The 11,876-nt window shown below is 48.9% G+C and overlaps 1 protein-coding gene across 2 annotated transcripts in view; it reads left to right on the top strand.

The window, feature by feature from the left end:
• The first annotated feature begins 1,031 nt into the window (after nucleotides 1-1,031).
• The window catches only part of ANXA3 (annexin A3), a 64,576-nt gene continuing 53,731 nt past the window's right edge, over nucleotides 1,032-11,876 (top strand). The window contains exons 1-3 of one of the 2 annotated variants that reach the window (XM_070047981.1): nucleotides 2,192-2,390; nucleotides 3,360-3,517; nucleotides 5,991-6,042. In XM_070047981.1, coding sequence (XP_069904082.1) covers nucleotides 6,028-6,042 — 15 coding nt within the window. In that variant the 5' untranslated portion in view covers nucleotides 2,192-2,390; nucleotides 3,360-3,517; nucleotides 5,991-6,027. Of the gene's footprint in view, nucleotides 2,391-3,359; nucleotides 3,518-5,990; nucleotides 6,043-11,876 lie in introns of both variants that reach the window. The other variant, XM_008267690.4, reaches the window with a different exon arrangement.

The following is an 11,876-nucleotide window of genomic DNA, read 5'->3' as shown; positions in this document are numbered from 1 at the left end:
GTTAGTGGGCCTATACTTGTGGCTTTCTTAATTTGGTACAGAGCTTTGAACCACAGAAACCAGAATACCCACCTGTTCCTCTCCTGCTGCTGCACAGAGACCTGCAGACTGAGGATGGGTCTCTTTTGTTGTATAATCTCCATCCAGAAACGGAAGGCGCATACTCCATGTACACTCCTATGTAACTTACATTTATTCCCTGCCTACTGAGCTGATGGAGCTCATGAATAGCACCTGTTTCTGGTGTTAGCGTGGATTGTTGTGCTTTTGAACTGAAGAAGGATTTTATCTAGATTACTGGCTAGTGCTTCTGGTGCTTTCTCCTCCCCCTCACTCTCAATGGGGCTCCTTTGGCCACCCTCTTGGCATTATGTGTAGATAACACACAGCACATTGTACTGATTCAGCTAACTTTGGGCCAGGGTCTTACCTTCTCTGTGCAGTTTATTAATCTCTGTAAAATACAAAAATACCTCATTTGGTTGGGGTGAAAATTAAATACAATGATGTGTACAAAGTATTTAGAACAATGCCTGGTATATGGTGGTGCTTTTTTTTTTTTAAAGCTAACATTATTGATTACTTTGTAGTTTCAAACACTGAAATAGTATTTGACTGATTGGTTGATGACAACTAGGAAGATAAGAACATTGGCTAATAAGTGATGGAACAAGGACATATGTCGGGGACCACGCAGCATGTGACCTCTTAGTGGAGAGACAGGGCTAGACAGGCCAGACCAGATAGTACTGATAACGCAACCTTGTGTGACCTTGTGCCTTAAGGCCTTGTAACCTTTCCCCTACTTGCACTAGCATTGCAGCTACAAGATAAGCCCCCCCTCCTTCCCCCACCCGATACCCTGCCTCGATGATATATAAGTGTGTGGTTGAAAAATAAAGTCGCAGCTTGATCGGCACCTGTCTTGCTGCCATCTTTGTGTCTCCTGTCCCTTTCATTTCTCCTTCTAGGTGCTCGGCCCCAGTTGCTGTCCCGCGGGACGGGGCAGACATAAGCCTCAGCCATTTTTTTTTTTAAGATTTATTTATTTGAAAGTCAGAGTTACATAGAGAGAGGAGAGGCAGAGAGAGAGAGAGGTCTTCCATCCGATGGTTCACTCCCCAGCTGCACTGATCCGAAGCCAGGAGCTTCTTCCAGGTCTCCCATGTGGGTGCAGGGGCCCAAGGACTTGGGCCATGTGCTGCTGCTGTCCCAGGCCATAGCAGAGATCTGGATCAGAAGAGGAGAAGCTAGGACGAACTGGTGCTCATATGGGATGTTGGCGCTGCAGGCGGCGGCTTTACCTGCTACGCCACAGCACGGGTCCCCCTGCTACATTTTTTAAAACATTGAAGCTGCAGAACTACATTTTTGGAAGATAGATGAGAATCCCACGCCTGCCTTTCTCAAAAACTTGCAAAAATTCCTGCAGAGCTGCTAAATTATGGGAAATCGTGACCTGAAGCCTGTCATTCCAGAGCCAGCCCGGCATAGAGTCCCAGCTATGGTACTTTTTACTTAGGTGGCCGTGGTTAAGGCACTCCGCCTTTCTGAGCTGGTTTCCTTTTTCTACAAACTCTTCTAAGGATCGCACCTGCCAGATTTGCCTTGAAGGTTACACAGAGGTCATGTGGGCAGGCTCTTCGTTCAATGCCAGATACCCAGTCAGCCATTGCTTCCTAGTGCGTTCTACTGCATCCTGCTGCCGCTCCGACCTCCCTCAGTCCAGTACGGGTCGGTTTTCCGGCTCCCGGTGCCTGCGGTGCTGTGAACTTGCCTCCTCAGTCTTTGACTAGAGACTCAGTAAGAAAACACCTGGGTTCAAAAATCTGACCCTGCATTTAATTCCTGGGCGACTTTGCTTCCACTACCGGTCCTGAGTCTGTTTCCTCTTTTCTAAAGCGGAGATAACAATGGTATGAGCTTCTCTGGGTACAGATCTAAATCAGGGTGTGCCTGTAAACCATTCAGTATAGTGCCAAGCCAGCTCAATGTTAGTAGCCTTAGGAATCTGCTCCCTGCAGATGCTCCTTGGGGGTGGGCACCGTCCCACTTTAGGATAAAATAAGCGCGGCCGACAGAGACTTTGGAGAACTTAACGTAAGCAAAGCAGTGAAAACAGAGGCGGGACGCGAGGGGAGGGGGTAAGCTCAGAGACTCAGGAGGCCCGAGGCTGTGGCGCCTGCGTGCAGAGCTGGGCCCCAGCGGCCGAAGGGCGCGGCTTCCCCTTCCCCGGGCCCCGGGCTGCAGTCAGGTGGCGCGGGAGGCGGGAGCAGCGGCAGGAGGAAGGGGTGCGGCCGCAGTTGGAGGCGTGGAGCGAGCGCTGAGCCGCGGAGCCCCTGCGCCTCTGAGCCCCGGAGCCCGCCAGGTCCCCGCCACCGCGCTTCACGGTAAGTGCAGGCTCCCCGCGCGTCTCCGCTTCCCCGCGAGCCGACCCCGCTACGCGCGCGTCCTTGGACAGAGTCCACGTCGGACGTTTCCCGGTGGGGGGAAACTGAGGTCCAGCGAGGGTCACGGCGCGGCCACGCTGACACAGCGGCCCCAGAGCGCCCGGGATCTGAGACGTTGTCCGGGCCTGCCCAGTCGTGAAGTTCTGGGGTTCAGGAAAAGCCAGGGAATCGGAATGGCCCTCGGATCCCTGGCGTCTCAGGTGGGACTGGCTCAGGGCTCTGCTTGAGGACTTGGAACCTCACTCATCCTCTGAGCACCTTCTCTGCACGGCGGCAGTTACTTTTATTTTGCTTAATTTTTTTTTTAGAAGTAGAAGGAAGGTGGCTTTAGACACTGGGCGTTGGGAGTCCAGGAAGTTTGCTTTTCCCCGGGAAGACTCACCGGTTTTCTATGATTGCACAGGATCCGATTCACTGGGCGTGAGTCATTGCCGGGCCCCTGAGTCAGCAGGTGGGACTGGGGCTCTGGGTGCAGGGGAGCGACCTGGTGGCCACGCTCTGAGCAGCCCAGGGGCACCGAGGCCCCCGCTGCTACTGGTAAGAAGTGGGGATTCTTTCCAAGGATTCGTCTTCAACACCGACAGCAAGAGTCTGCCCTCGGAGAGCTACATTTACTGCTTTTTTGGAAGCAACATTATATAGCGCCATGGGTTTTCATGAAGGCAGAAACTTTAGACTGCCCAGAAAGGAATTTTGAAATGTAAAAAGCGGACCCTTGTTCCCAGAACCTTGTGGTTGCATTGAGAAATCTGTTTAGAAAGGAAGGCAGTAGTACAATTGGGGAGCTGCTGTAATCCCGCTCAGGAAGGAAGTGTTTGAAATTCCATTGTTCCAGCCATTTGGGCTTCGCAGTAATTCTTTATTATCCATCTACCCACCTACCTATCTATCTACTCATTTTAAATGCAGGCAGAGTGCTACCATCTTCTGGTCTACTCCCCAAATGGCCCCAATGTCCCAGGCTTGGCTGGAGATGAAGCAGGGAGCCACAGTATTCAATCCAGGTCTCCCACTTGTGTGGCAGGGATCCAAGAAGGTGAGCCAGCTATCACCTGCTACCTCCCAAGGTGCGTGTTAGCAGGAAGCTGGAATCAGCAGTAGACCTGGGACTCGAACCCAGGTACTTTGATGCGGGACCTGGGTATCCTAAACAGCATTTTGAACACTAGATCTAATGCCTGCCCTCAGTCCTTCAAAGTTAAGTGAGAGATCAGTAATAATTTTTTTTTTTTTTTTGACAGGCAGAGTGGACAGTGAGAGAGAGAGAAAGAAAGAAAGGTCTTCCTTTGTCGTTGGTTCACCTCCCAATGGCTGATGTGGCCGGCGCGCTGTGGCCAGCGCACTGCGCTGATTTGAAGCCAGGAGCCAGGTGCTTCTCCTGGTCTCCCATGGGGTGCAGGGCCCAAGGACTTGGGCCACCCTCCACTGCCCTCCAGGGCCACAGCAGAGAGCTGGCCTGGAAGAGGAGCAGCTGGAACAGAATCTGGCACCTCGACCAGGACTAGAACCCGGGGTGCCGGCGCCGCAGGCAGAGGATTAGCCTATTGAGCCGCGGCGCCGGCCCAGTAATAATTCTTAATAGATTTGCTAATTATACTGGATCAATACATTACTGAGCATCCGCTTTGTCCAGGTGTCCGGCAGGCATTTGGGTAAAACAGAAGCACAGGTATTAAGTTTGTGTCTTTGGAGTGTGGCTTCCTGGTTTCAGTAGGGGTCCACTTACTGGCTGGGTGGCTGTGCCCTAGCTTCTTCACATGCAAAATGGGATGTTATTAATAAATGATACCTAATTAAATCATTCAGTAAGTAGAAAGAGGCAGAGAGAGAGAGAGGTCTGCTATCTGCTGGGTCACTCTCCAAATGGCCACAGTGGCCAGACCTGGGCTGTTCCAAAGCCAGCAGCCAGAAGCTTCTTCCGGGTCTCCCATGTGGATGTAGGGGGCCCAAGGACTTGGGCCAGGCCATAAGAAGAGAGCTGGATAGGAAGTGGAGCAGCCAGGACATGAACCATAAGAGATGCTGGCGCTGCGGGCGGAGGCTTAGCCTACTGTTACAGCACCAACCCCAAGTGGTTTTTCATTATCTGCAATGCTCCAGTGAATAAACATGACATAACTTCTTAGCCTGAGCACTTTTATATCACCTGGCACACAGGATACCTTAGCTGATGCCATCACACAAAAGATCTCATGCAAGGCTAGCCACAGCTCTTCTGTTTCCCTTTTTCACAGGTGAGGGGATTGAAACTCAAAGCAATTGTGTCGAGCTTGAAGAAACCAAATCAGTAATACCTTGGATCCTTTGTGTACTGTATTTATAGAGAGAATCCTAGACTCTGTGAATAGCGAGCCAGCTGCTCTTGGCCGTAGAAAACATGAGACTTCCAGGGCGAAATATTTCCAGGGACTAATGACGTAATTTCCTGTTGAACTTGCCCTGGAGCGATCATTGCATTTTTAGAATATTTTTTTCCTAGGATGGGTGAGAGCAGCTTGCACTTCAATGTTAACCTTGGAGCTGGGCCAGCATGTTGAATGATGTCTAGTAATGGACAGTGCACCTGCGTTCCCAAGAACTTCACTGCTTCCCCTCTGCACCCTGCCAAGGACCGGGCTGCCTCCTCCAAGAGCACATTGTCTGTTTCTAACTAGCTATAGGCTGGGGCCTTACGCTTCTATATTTGGAGGATACCCAAATAAGCAGAGGGGAGTGGACTGAAGTTCACCAGCTATAGTTTGTGTTCATTTCCTGTACTGTTGTTTCCTCTAGTGGTAGTCTGTCCTGGTAAGAAGAAGTCAGTCCTAGACATAATTTACAGGATTTTAAATAAGTCAAAAACTGGCTTTCCAGGAAGCATATTTGAAAGCCCCTTTAAGTAGAGAGATGTTTTTCCCCCTCCGTTGTCATGGAACTCTCACAGGCATAACACAGTTGCATGAGGGTACTTCAAAGAGTTTGTTAGGACTTGATGTGGCATAGCAAGTAAAGCCACTGCCTGCAATGCCAGCATCCCATATGGGAACTGGTTCAAGTCCCAGCTGCTCCACTTTTGATTCATCTCCCTGTTAATGAGTCTGGGAAAGCAGTGGAGGATGGCCCAAGTCCTTGGGCCCCTGCACCCGCATGGGAGACCCGGAAGAAGCTCCTAGCTCCTGGCTTCAGATCAGCACAGCTCTGGTCATTGCAGCCAATTGGGGAATGAACCAGTAAATGGAAGACCTCTCTCTCTGCCTCTCCTTCCCTGTGTAACTCTGACTTTCAAGTAAATAATAAAGCTTTAAAAAAATAGAATTAAAAATAAGTTGCTTTGGGTGCAAAAAAAGCTTTAAAAATCCATGCGAGGCTTTTTCATGATGCACATTTCCAAGAATTTTCTCAAGTGCCCTTGTATGGTGGGTATATCAAAGACGCATTCTCTTCCTGAGGAGGTTTTGAATGTTGACATCTGTTTTCATGAGTAAAGATTAAGGGTTGGACTGGGACTGTTGTGTTTGGAACCACAGATTCACATGATTTAGTTTTTTTTTCTTTTGATAGGTTAGTGTGATCTCAACTCAAGGCAGAGTGGGCTACCATGGCGTCTCTCTGGGTGAGTAAAAATCAAACCTTCATAACACAGTACCTTATCTGAGTCAAATCAAAATACAGAAAATCAGAATATTGGGAAAACTTTTTGGAAGGTGATAAAAAGTTCATCTGAACAAAATAACATGGCAAAAAGCTGGAAGATATCTACAAACAATAAAATAGGAAAATATAAAATTATGTAGTTAAAATACTTTGTGGAGCAGGCACTGGTGCAGTGTAAGATGCCTGAATTGCACGTTGAGGTGCCTAGATTCAAGTCCTGGCTATGCTTCCAACTCTAGCTTCCTGCTAACAAGCACCTTGGGAGGCACCGTGGGAGACCTAGATTGAAGTCTGGGCCGGCACCACGGCTCACTAGGCTAATCCTCCGCCTTGCAGCACCGGCACACTGGGTTCTAGTCCCGGTCGGGGCGCCGGATTCTGTCCCGGTTGCCCCTCTTCCAGGCCAGCTCTCTGCTGTGGCTAGGGAGTGTAGTGGAGGATGGCCCAGGTCCTTGGGCCCTACACCCCATGGAGACCAGGATAAGTACCTGGCTCCTGCCATCGGATCAGCGTGGTGTGCCGGCCGCGGCGGCCATTGGAGGGTGAACCAACGGCAAAGGAAGACCTTTCTTTCTGTCTCTCTCTCTCACTGTCCACTCTGCCTGTCAAAAAAAAAAAAAAGAAAGAAAGAAAAAGAAATCTGGGCTCCTGGCTTTGGTCTGGCCGGGGCCCCAGCCTTAACCATTACAGGCCCTTGGGGAGTGAATCAGTGGGTAGGAGATTTCTGTCTGCCTGTTGGTCTCTCTGCTTTTCAAATAAAATGAAAAAAAAAAAAAGTTTTAAATAATTTGTGGAAGTCAATACATGGAAAATAGTATATACTTCAGGAATTTATTATAAGACAAATATATTTCCTATCAGAGAGGAAAAGATGGCTTATTCAGTACGTAATTTTAGAACTTCTGGCTGTTTGCTGGTACATTGACATGGAATTGATTGGTCAGGTTTGCCAGCTGACACGTTCAAAGTCTCAGCACATTTCTAAATGGCTGGGAGAGATCATAACAAATCCCACGAACTGTGCAGTTTAAGCCAGCATCCATTTGTTGCCTGAGAGTCCTGGGTGTTGGAAGCCTAGCGTGGGTGTCACGGCACTCCTATCCAGGTGTGGGTAGGAGCCTTTGGGGAAAAGCCTCCTCTGAACTCCTTTAGGTGGTTGGCAGGATTAGTTCCTTCCAGTTGGAGGTCTGAGGCATTTGTTGCTTTGCTGGCTGCCAACAGGAGCTGCCTTGAGCCCCTACAGGCGTCTGCCTTGGCCCCTACATCTCAGCAGCCGCAGCATCAGTGCATTGAATCGCTCCCACACGTGGAATCTCTTTTCCCATCTAGAGCCCCTCCCTCTGCCTTCTTTTCCCTTCAGCCAGTTCTGTGCTTTGAAGGGCCTCTGTGGTGGGACTGGGCCCACCTGGCTGGCTGATCCAGGATAATCTCCCTGTGGAAATGGTCACAGTCCAAGGACTACAGTGTGGATATTTTAGGAGGCGTCTAGGGGTATGTGTGCAGCGGGGGATCTCAGAAACATTTGACTTCGGGCAAAGGTGGGGACCAGGCCAGAAAGGGAGGGCCTTGCTGAGCCAGGAGCAGGCCTTCCAGGGAAGAAGGCTCCAACCAGAAAGGGGTCCATCTGCCTCTTTGAAAAAAGTTATTCCTGTTCCCAGATTAAAACGGATCTTTATGAATGAGGTCTTGGAGAGCAACTCAGAACCTCTAAGCAAAGGGCCGTGGCACTTCCTCAAAACATTATAAATAGAACTGCCTTGTGATTGAGAAATCCCACTTCTGGGTGTATATCCAAAGGTGTTCAGAGTTGGGTTGTGATGGGTGTTGTGGCACAGCAGGTTAAAGCACAGCTTGAGATGCCTGCATTCCGTTTTGAAGTGCCTGGCATTGAGTCCTGCCTCCATTTCCAATGCAGCTTCCTACTGATGTGCCTGGGAGGCAGCGGATGATGGCCCAAGGACGTGCGTCCCTGCTGCTAAGGTGGGAGATACAGATGGAGTTCTTGGGTCCTGGCTTCGGCCTGGCCCAGCCCTGGCTGTTGCAGGCATTTAGGGAGTGAATAGTGAAAAGAAAATTGATCTCTCTGTATCTCTGTCTCTCTTACTTTGCCTTTCAGTAAGTATATAGATCTTTTTTTTTTTTTTTAAAAAAAGGTAGAGTCTTAAAGAGATTTTTATAATTAAATTTTATTTTTTTGAGAGGTAGAGTTATAGAGAGAGGGAGAGACAGAGAGAAAGGTCATCCGTCTGCTGAGTCACTCCCCAGTTGGCCCCAATGGCAGGAGCAGGGAAGATCCAAAGCCAGGAGCCAGGAGATTCTTCCGGGTCTCCCACTTGGGTGCAGGGGCCCAAGGACCCGGGCCATCTTCTACTGCTTTCCCAGGCCATAGCAGAGAGCTGGATCGGAAGAGAACCAACCGAGACTAGAACCAGCAGCCATACGAGATGCCAGTGCTACAGTTGGAGGACAGCACTGCACCACAGCACCAGCCCCATTTTTAAGATTTATTTATTCATTTAGAAGTCAGAGCTACAGAGAGATAGCGAGAGACAGAGAGAGAGATTTTCCATCCACTGATTCACTCCCCAAATGCCTGGGCTTGGGCCAGGCCAAAGCCAGGGGCCAGGAGCTTCCTCTGGGTCTCCCATATGGGTGCAGAGGTCCAAGGACCTAGGCCATCTTCTACTGCCTTCCCAGGTCATTAGCAGGGAGCTGGATAGGAAATTGAATAGCCAGAACTTGAACTGGTGCCCATATGGGATGCTGTCACTGCAGGCAGTAGCTCTGTCCACTACACCGGCCCCATTAAAGAGATATTTTTATACCTATTTTCATTATAGAACTTTTTACAATAGCCAAGAGGTAAAAGAAACCAAATGTCCATGCACAGATGAATAAGCAAAATGTGCTTGCTAAATACACATGCATGGATTGCAAAATTTTTTGCACCAAAATAAAGTCATGCATCAGTGGAACGTTATACATAGTTTAAAAAAAAAGGCGATCTTGTCACAGACTACAACATGGACTAACCTGCTTCGTGCTAAGTGAAACAAAGCTGCCACAAAAGGCAAATCTTTCATGATTCCACTCACATGAAGTATCCAAAGTACTCAGATTCATAGACTCAGAAAGCAGCAGGGTGGTTGACAGGGACCAGGGGTGGGGAGGAGAGGAGTCATTTAACAGGTAGAGAATTTTACTTCTACAAGATGAGAAAGTGCTGGATACCTGTTTCAGAAAAATGAATATTCTCACCAATGGTGAGAAAAATGGTTACGATTTAACAAAAATTCAAATTTCCAAAGGTAAGTATTCTTATCAGAAGGTCCTGTCTGTTCTCCTTTCCTCTCTTATACATAGCATGCCCACATCTAAACACAAGCAAGCAGTCAAGTCCACACATTGCTACAGACCACAGGTTCAGCGTGTGGTTACCAGAGCGAGGTTGGTTTGCTAACGGTACAATCGAGGGAGAGGGTGTCAGTGCAATTTTGGGACGTTTTTGCTGAAGATGAAGGAATGGTGGGTTTCTTAGGTTTTCAGTATTCTGTCTAGGGGTGTTGCAACCTGACCACTGTTTCGAATGAGCACACCGTCAATGTTGCATTAGTATTTCCTTTGTTTGGAAATTTTGCATGTTTCTGTTCAGGCCTGAGTTGTACCTCACCCGTGATGGAGAAGGCCTTGGACTTGGGTTCTTTTTCATGTTTCCTTTCCGTGCATAGCAAGCACTCATCAATTCCATAAAGTAGAAAGTTTGTGGGAAATGGAATTAAAAGGTAAGTTTATTCTAGTGACAGATGATTTTTTTTTTTTTTGACAGGCAGAGTTAGTGAGAGAGAGAGAGACAGAGGGAAAGGTCTTCCTTTTGTTGGTTCACCCCCCAAATGGCCACTATGGCCAGTGCGTTGCGGCCGGCATGCTGCGCTGATCCGAAGCCAGGAGCCAGGTGCTTCTCCTGGTCTCCCACATGGGGGCAGGGCCCAAGCACTTGGGCCATCCTCCACTGCCTTCCCGGGCCACAGCAGAGAGCTGGACTGGAAGAGGAGCAACCAGGACAAAATCCGGCGCCCCAACGGGGACTAGAACCTGAGGTACCGGCGCCACAGGCAGAGTTTTAGCCCAGGGAGCCGTGGTGCCGGCCAGTGACAAATCATTTTAAAATCCTTGCATCAGAGGGGAGGTATTCAAAAATTCATGAAAAATGTATATTCTGAAAAATTATATATAGAGGTTTCAAAATGATTTTGCACCAAAATAAACTTATCTTTTCATTTGATTTTTCCATGAGTTTTTGAAATGCCTTTTAATAGCTCATATAAGTCACAGAATTTCCAAAACTTCAGATTGGTTTATTTTAGCTAAAATTATATCTGTGCTAATGGCATGGCTCTTTTATGCTGATCAGAAACTTTGTTACATCTTCACTAATGAGGAAAAATGGGGAACATGAATCAATGTTCCAGTGCTGTGGCGTAGCACGTAAAGCTGCCACCTGCAATCCTGGCATCCCATATGGGCACTGATTGGAGTCCTGGCTGCTCCACTTCTGATCCAGCTCCCTGCTAATGTGCCTGGGAAAGCAGTGGAGCACCCACGTGGGAGAGCCAGATGAAACTCCTGTCTCACGGCTTTAGCCTGGCCCAGCTCTGGCTGTAGTGGCCATTTGGGGAGTGAACCAGCCGATGGAAGATCTCTCTTTCTCTCTCTCTGTCTCTCCCTCTCTCTCTGTAACTCTGCCTTTCAAATAAATACATAAGTCTTTAAGATAAATAAATATAAATGCAGATTGGCAGGCAGTCATTCTAAAACAGGGGGCCCTTGGAGAAGACACTATAAAAGGGATCCTGGGTGGTGGACACGTTGGGGAAGGCAGATGTTGGGTGGACACTTGGACATAGAAAAGCTCACCTGTGGTCATGTGTTCAGGTGGAAGTGAGAGTGTGCAGCCTCCCATCCCTGTTCCAGCCTTGCCCCCTTTCCTGGAAACAAGATAGGTGCAGCGTGACATGCATGACACAATAGTCTCATTTCTGCTATTGTGGGGAGACCCCCTGCTGGGCTTGGTGCACTTGTTGTCTCCAAGTGTGGGCGAGTTCAAGGAGGAGCCGCAGATAGAGGTGCGCAGGAAGCAGGATTGATTCAAGGGCAAAGGGAAAGTGCAGGGGAGCATGGGCAACCTCATGGGGGGAGCTGCCTCCCACCAAAGTTGGGGTTGTCCATTTTAAGATCTGGGGTGGTCCCTGGGGTGGTGCTTAACTGAATATTCAAATGAAAGGAGTTTGGAAGTGCTTGAGTACTGCCCACTTCCATGTCCCCTTTTTGGAGATCTCAGAAGTGTCATGGCATCTGGTGACAGTGTCACGGTGTCAGGTGCATGCTGGGAAAGGCTGTGCCCAATGGTGCATGATGAAGAATGAGGTTCAGGTGCATGGTGGGAGGGCTATGCTGAGTGGCTGGAAAAATCCCAGCCACTGAAGTTTGCACAGAAGCAGGTGGGATTTGGGTGGCGCCCAGGGTTGTGGCACAGATGCTGGCAGGCCTCAGTACCTTCCTCGCTACCTCCATGCCTATGCAAGAATGACACCATCATGGTGGCCTCAGGAAAGGTGCACTGTAAGAGGGAGATTTTTTTTTTTTTAAAAAAAGGTTTGTTTGATTTATTTGAAAGGCAGAGTTACAGAGATGGAGGAGGGGGAGATAGTGATAGAGAGAGAGAGAGCGAGCTTCCATCCACTGATTCATGGCCACAATGGCTGGGGCTGGGCCAAGGTGAAGCCAGGAGCCAGG

This window comes from Oryctolagus cuniculus, chromosome 8, assembly GCF_964237555.1.
Source record: "Oryctolagus cuniculus chromosome 8, mOryCun1.1, whole genome shotgun sequence".
Classification (NCBI taxonomy): Eukaryota; Metazoa; Chordata; class Mammalia; order Lagomorpha; family Leporidae; genus Oryctolagus; species Oryctolagus cuniculus.
This window is presented reverse-complemented; position numbering and strand designations above follow the sequence as displayed.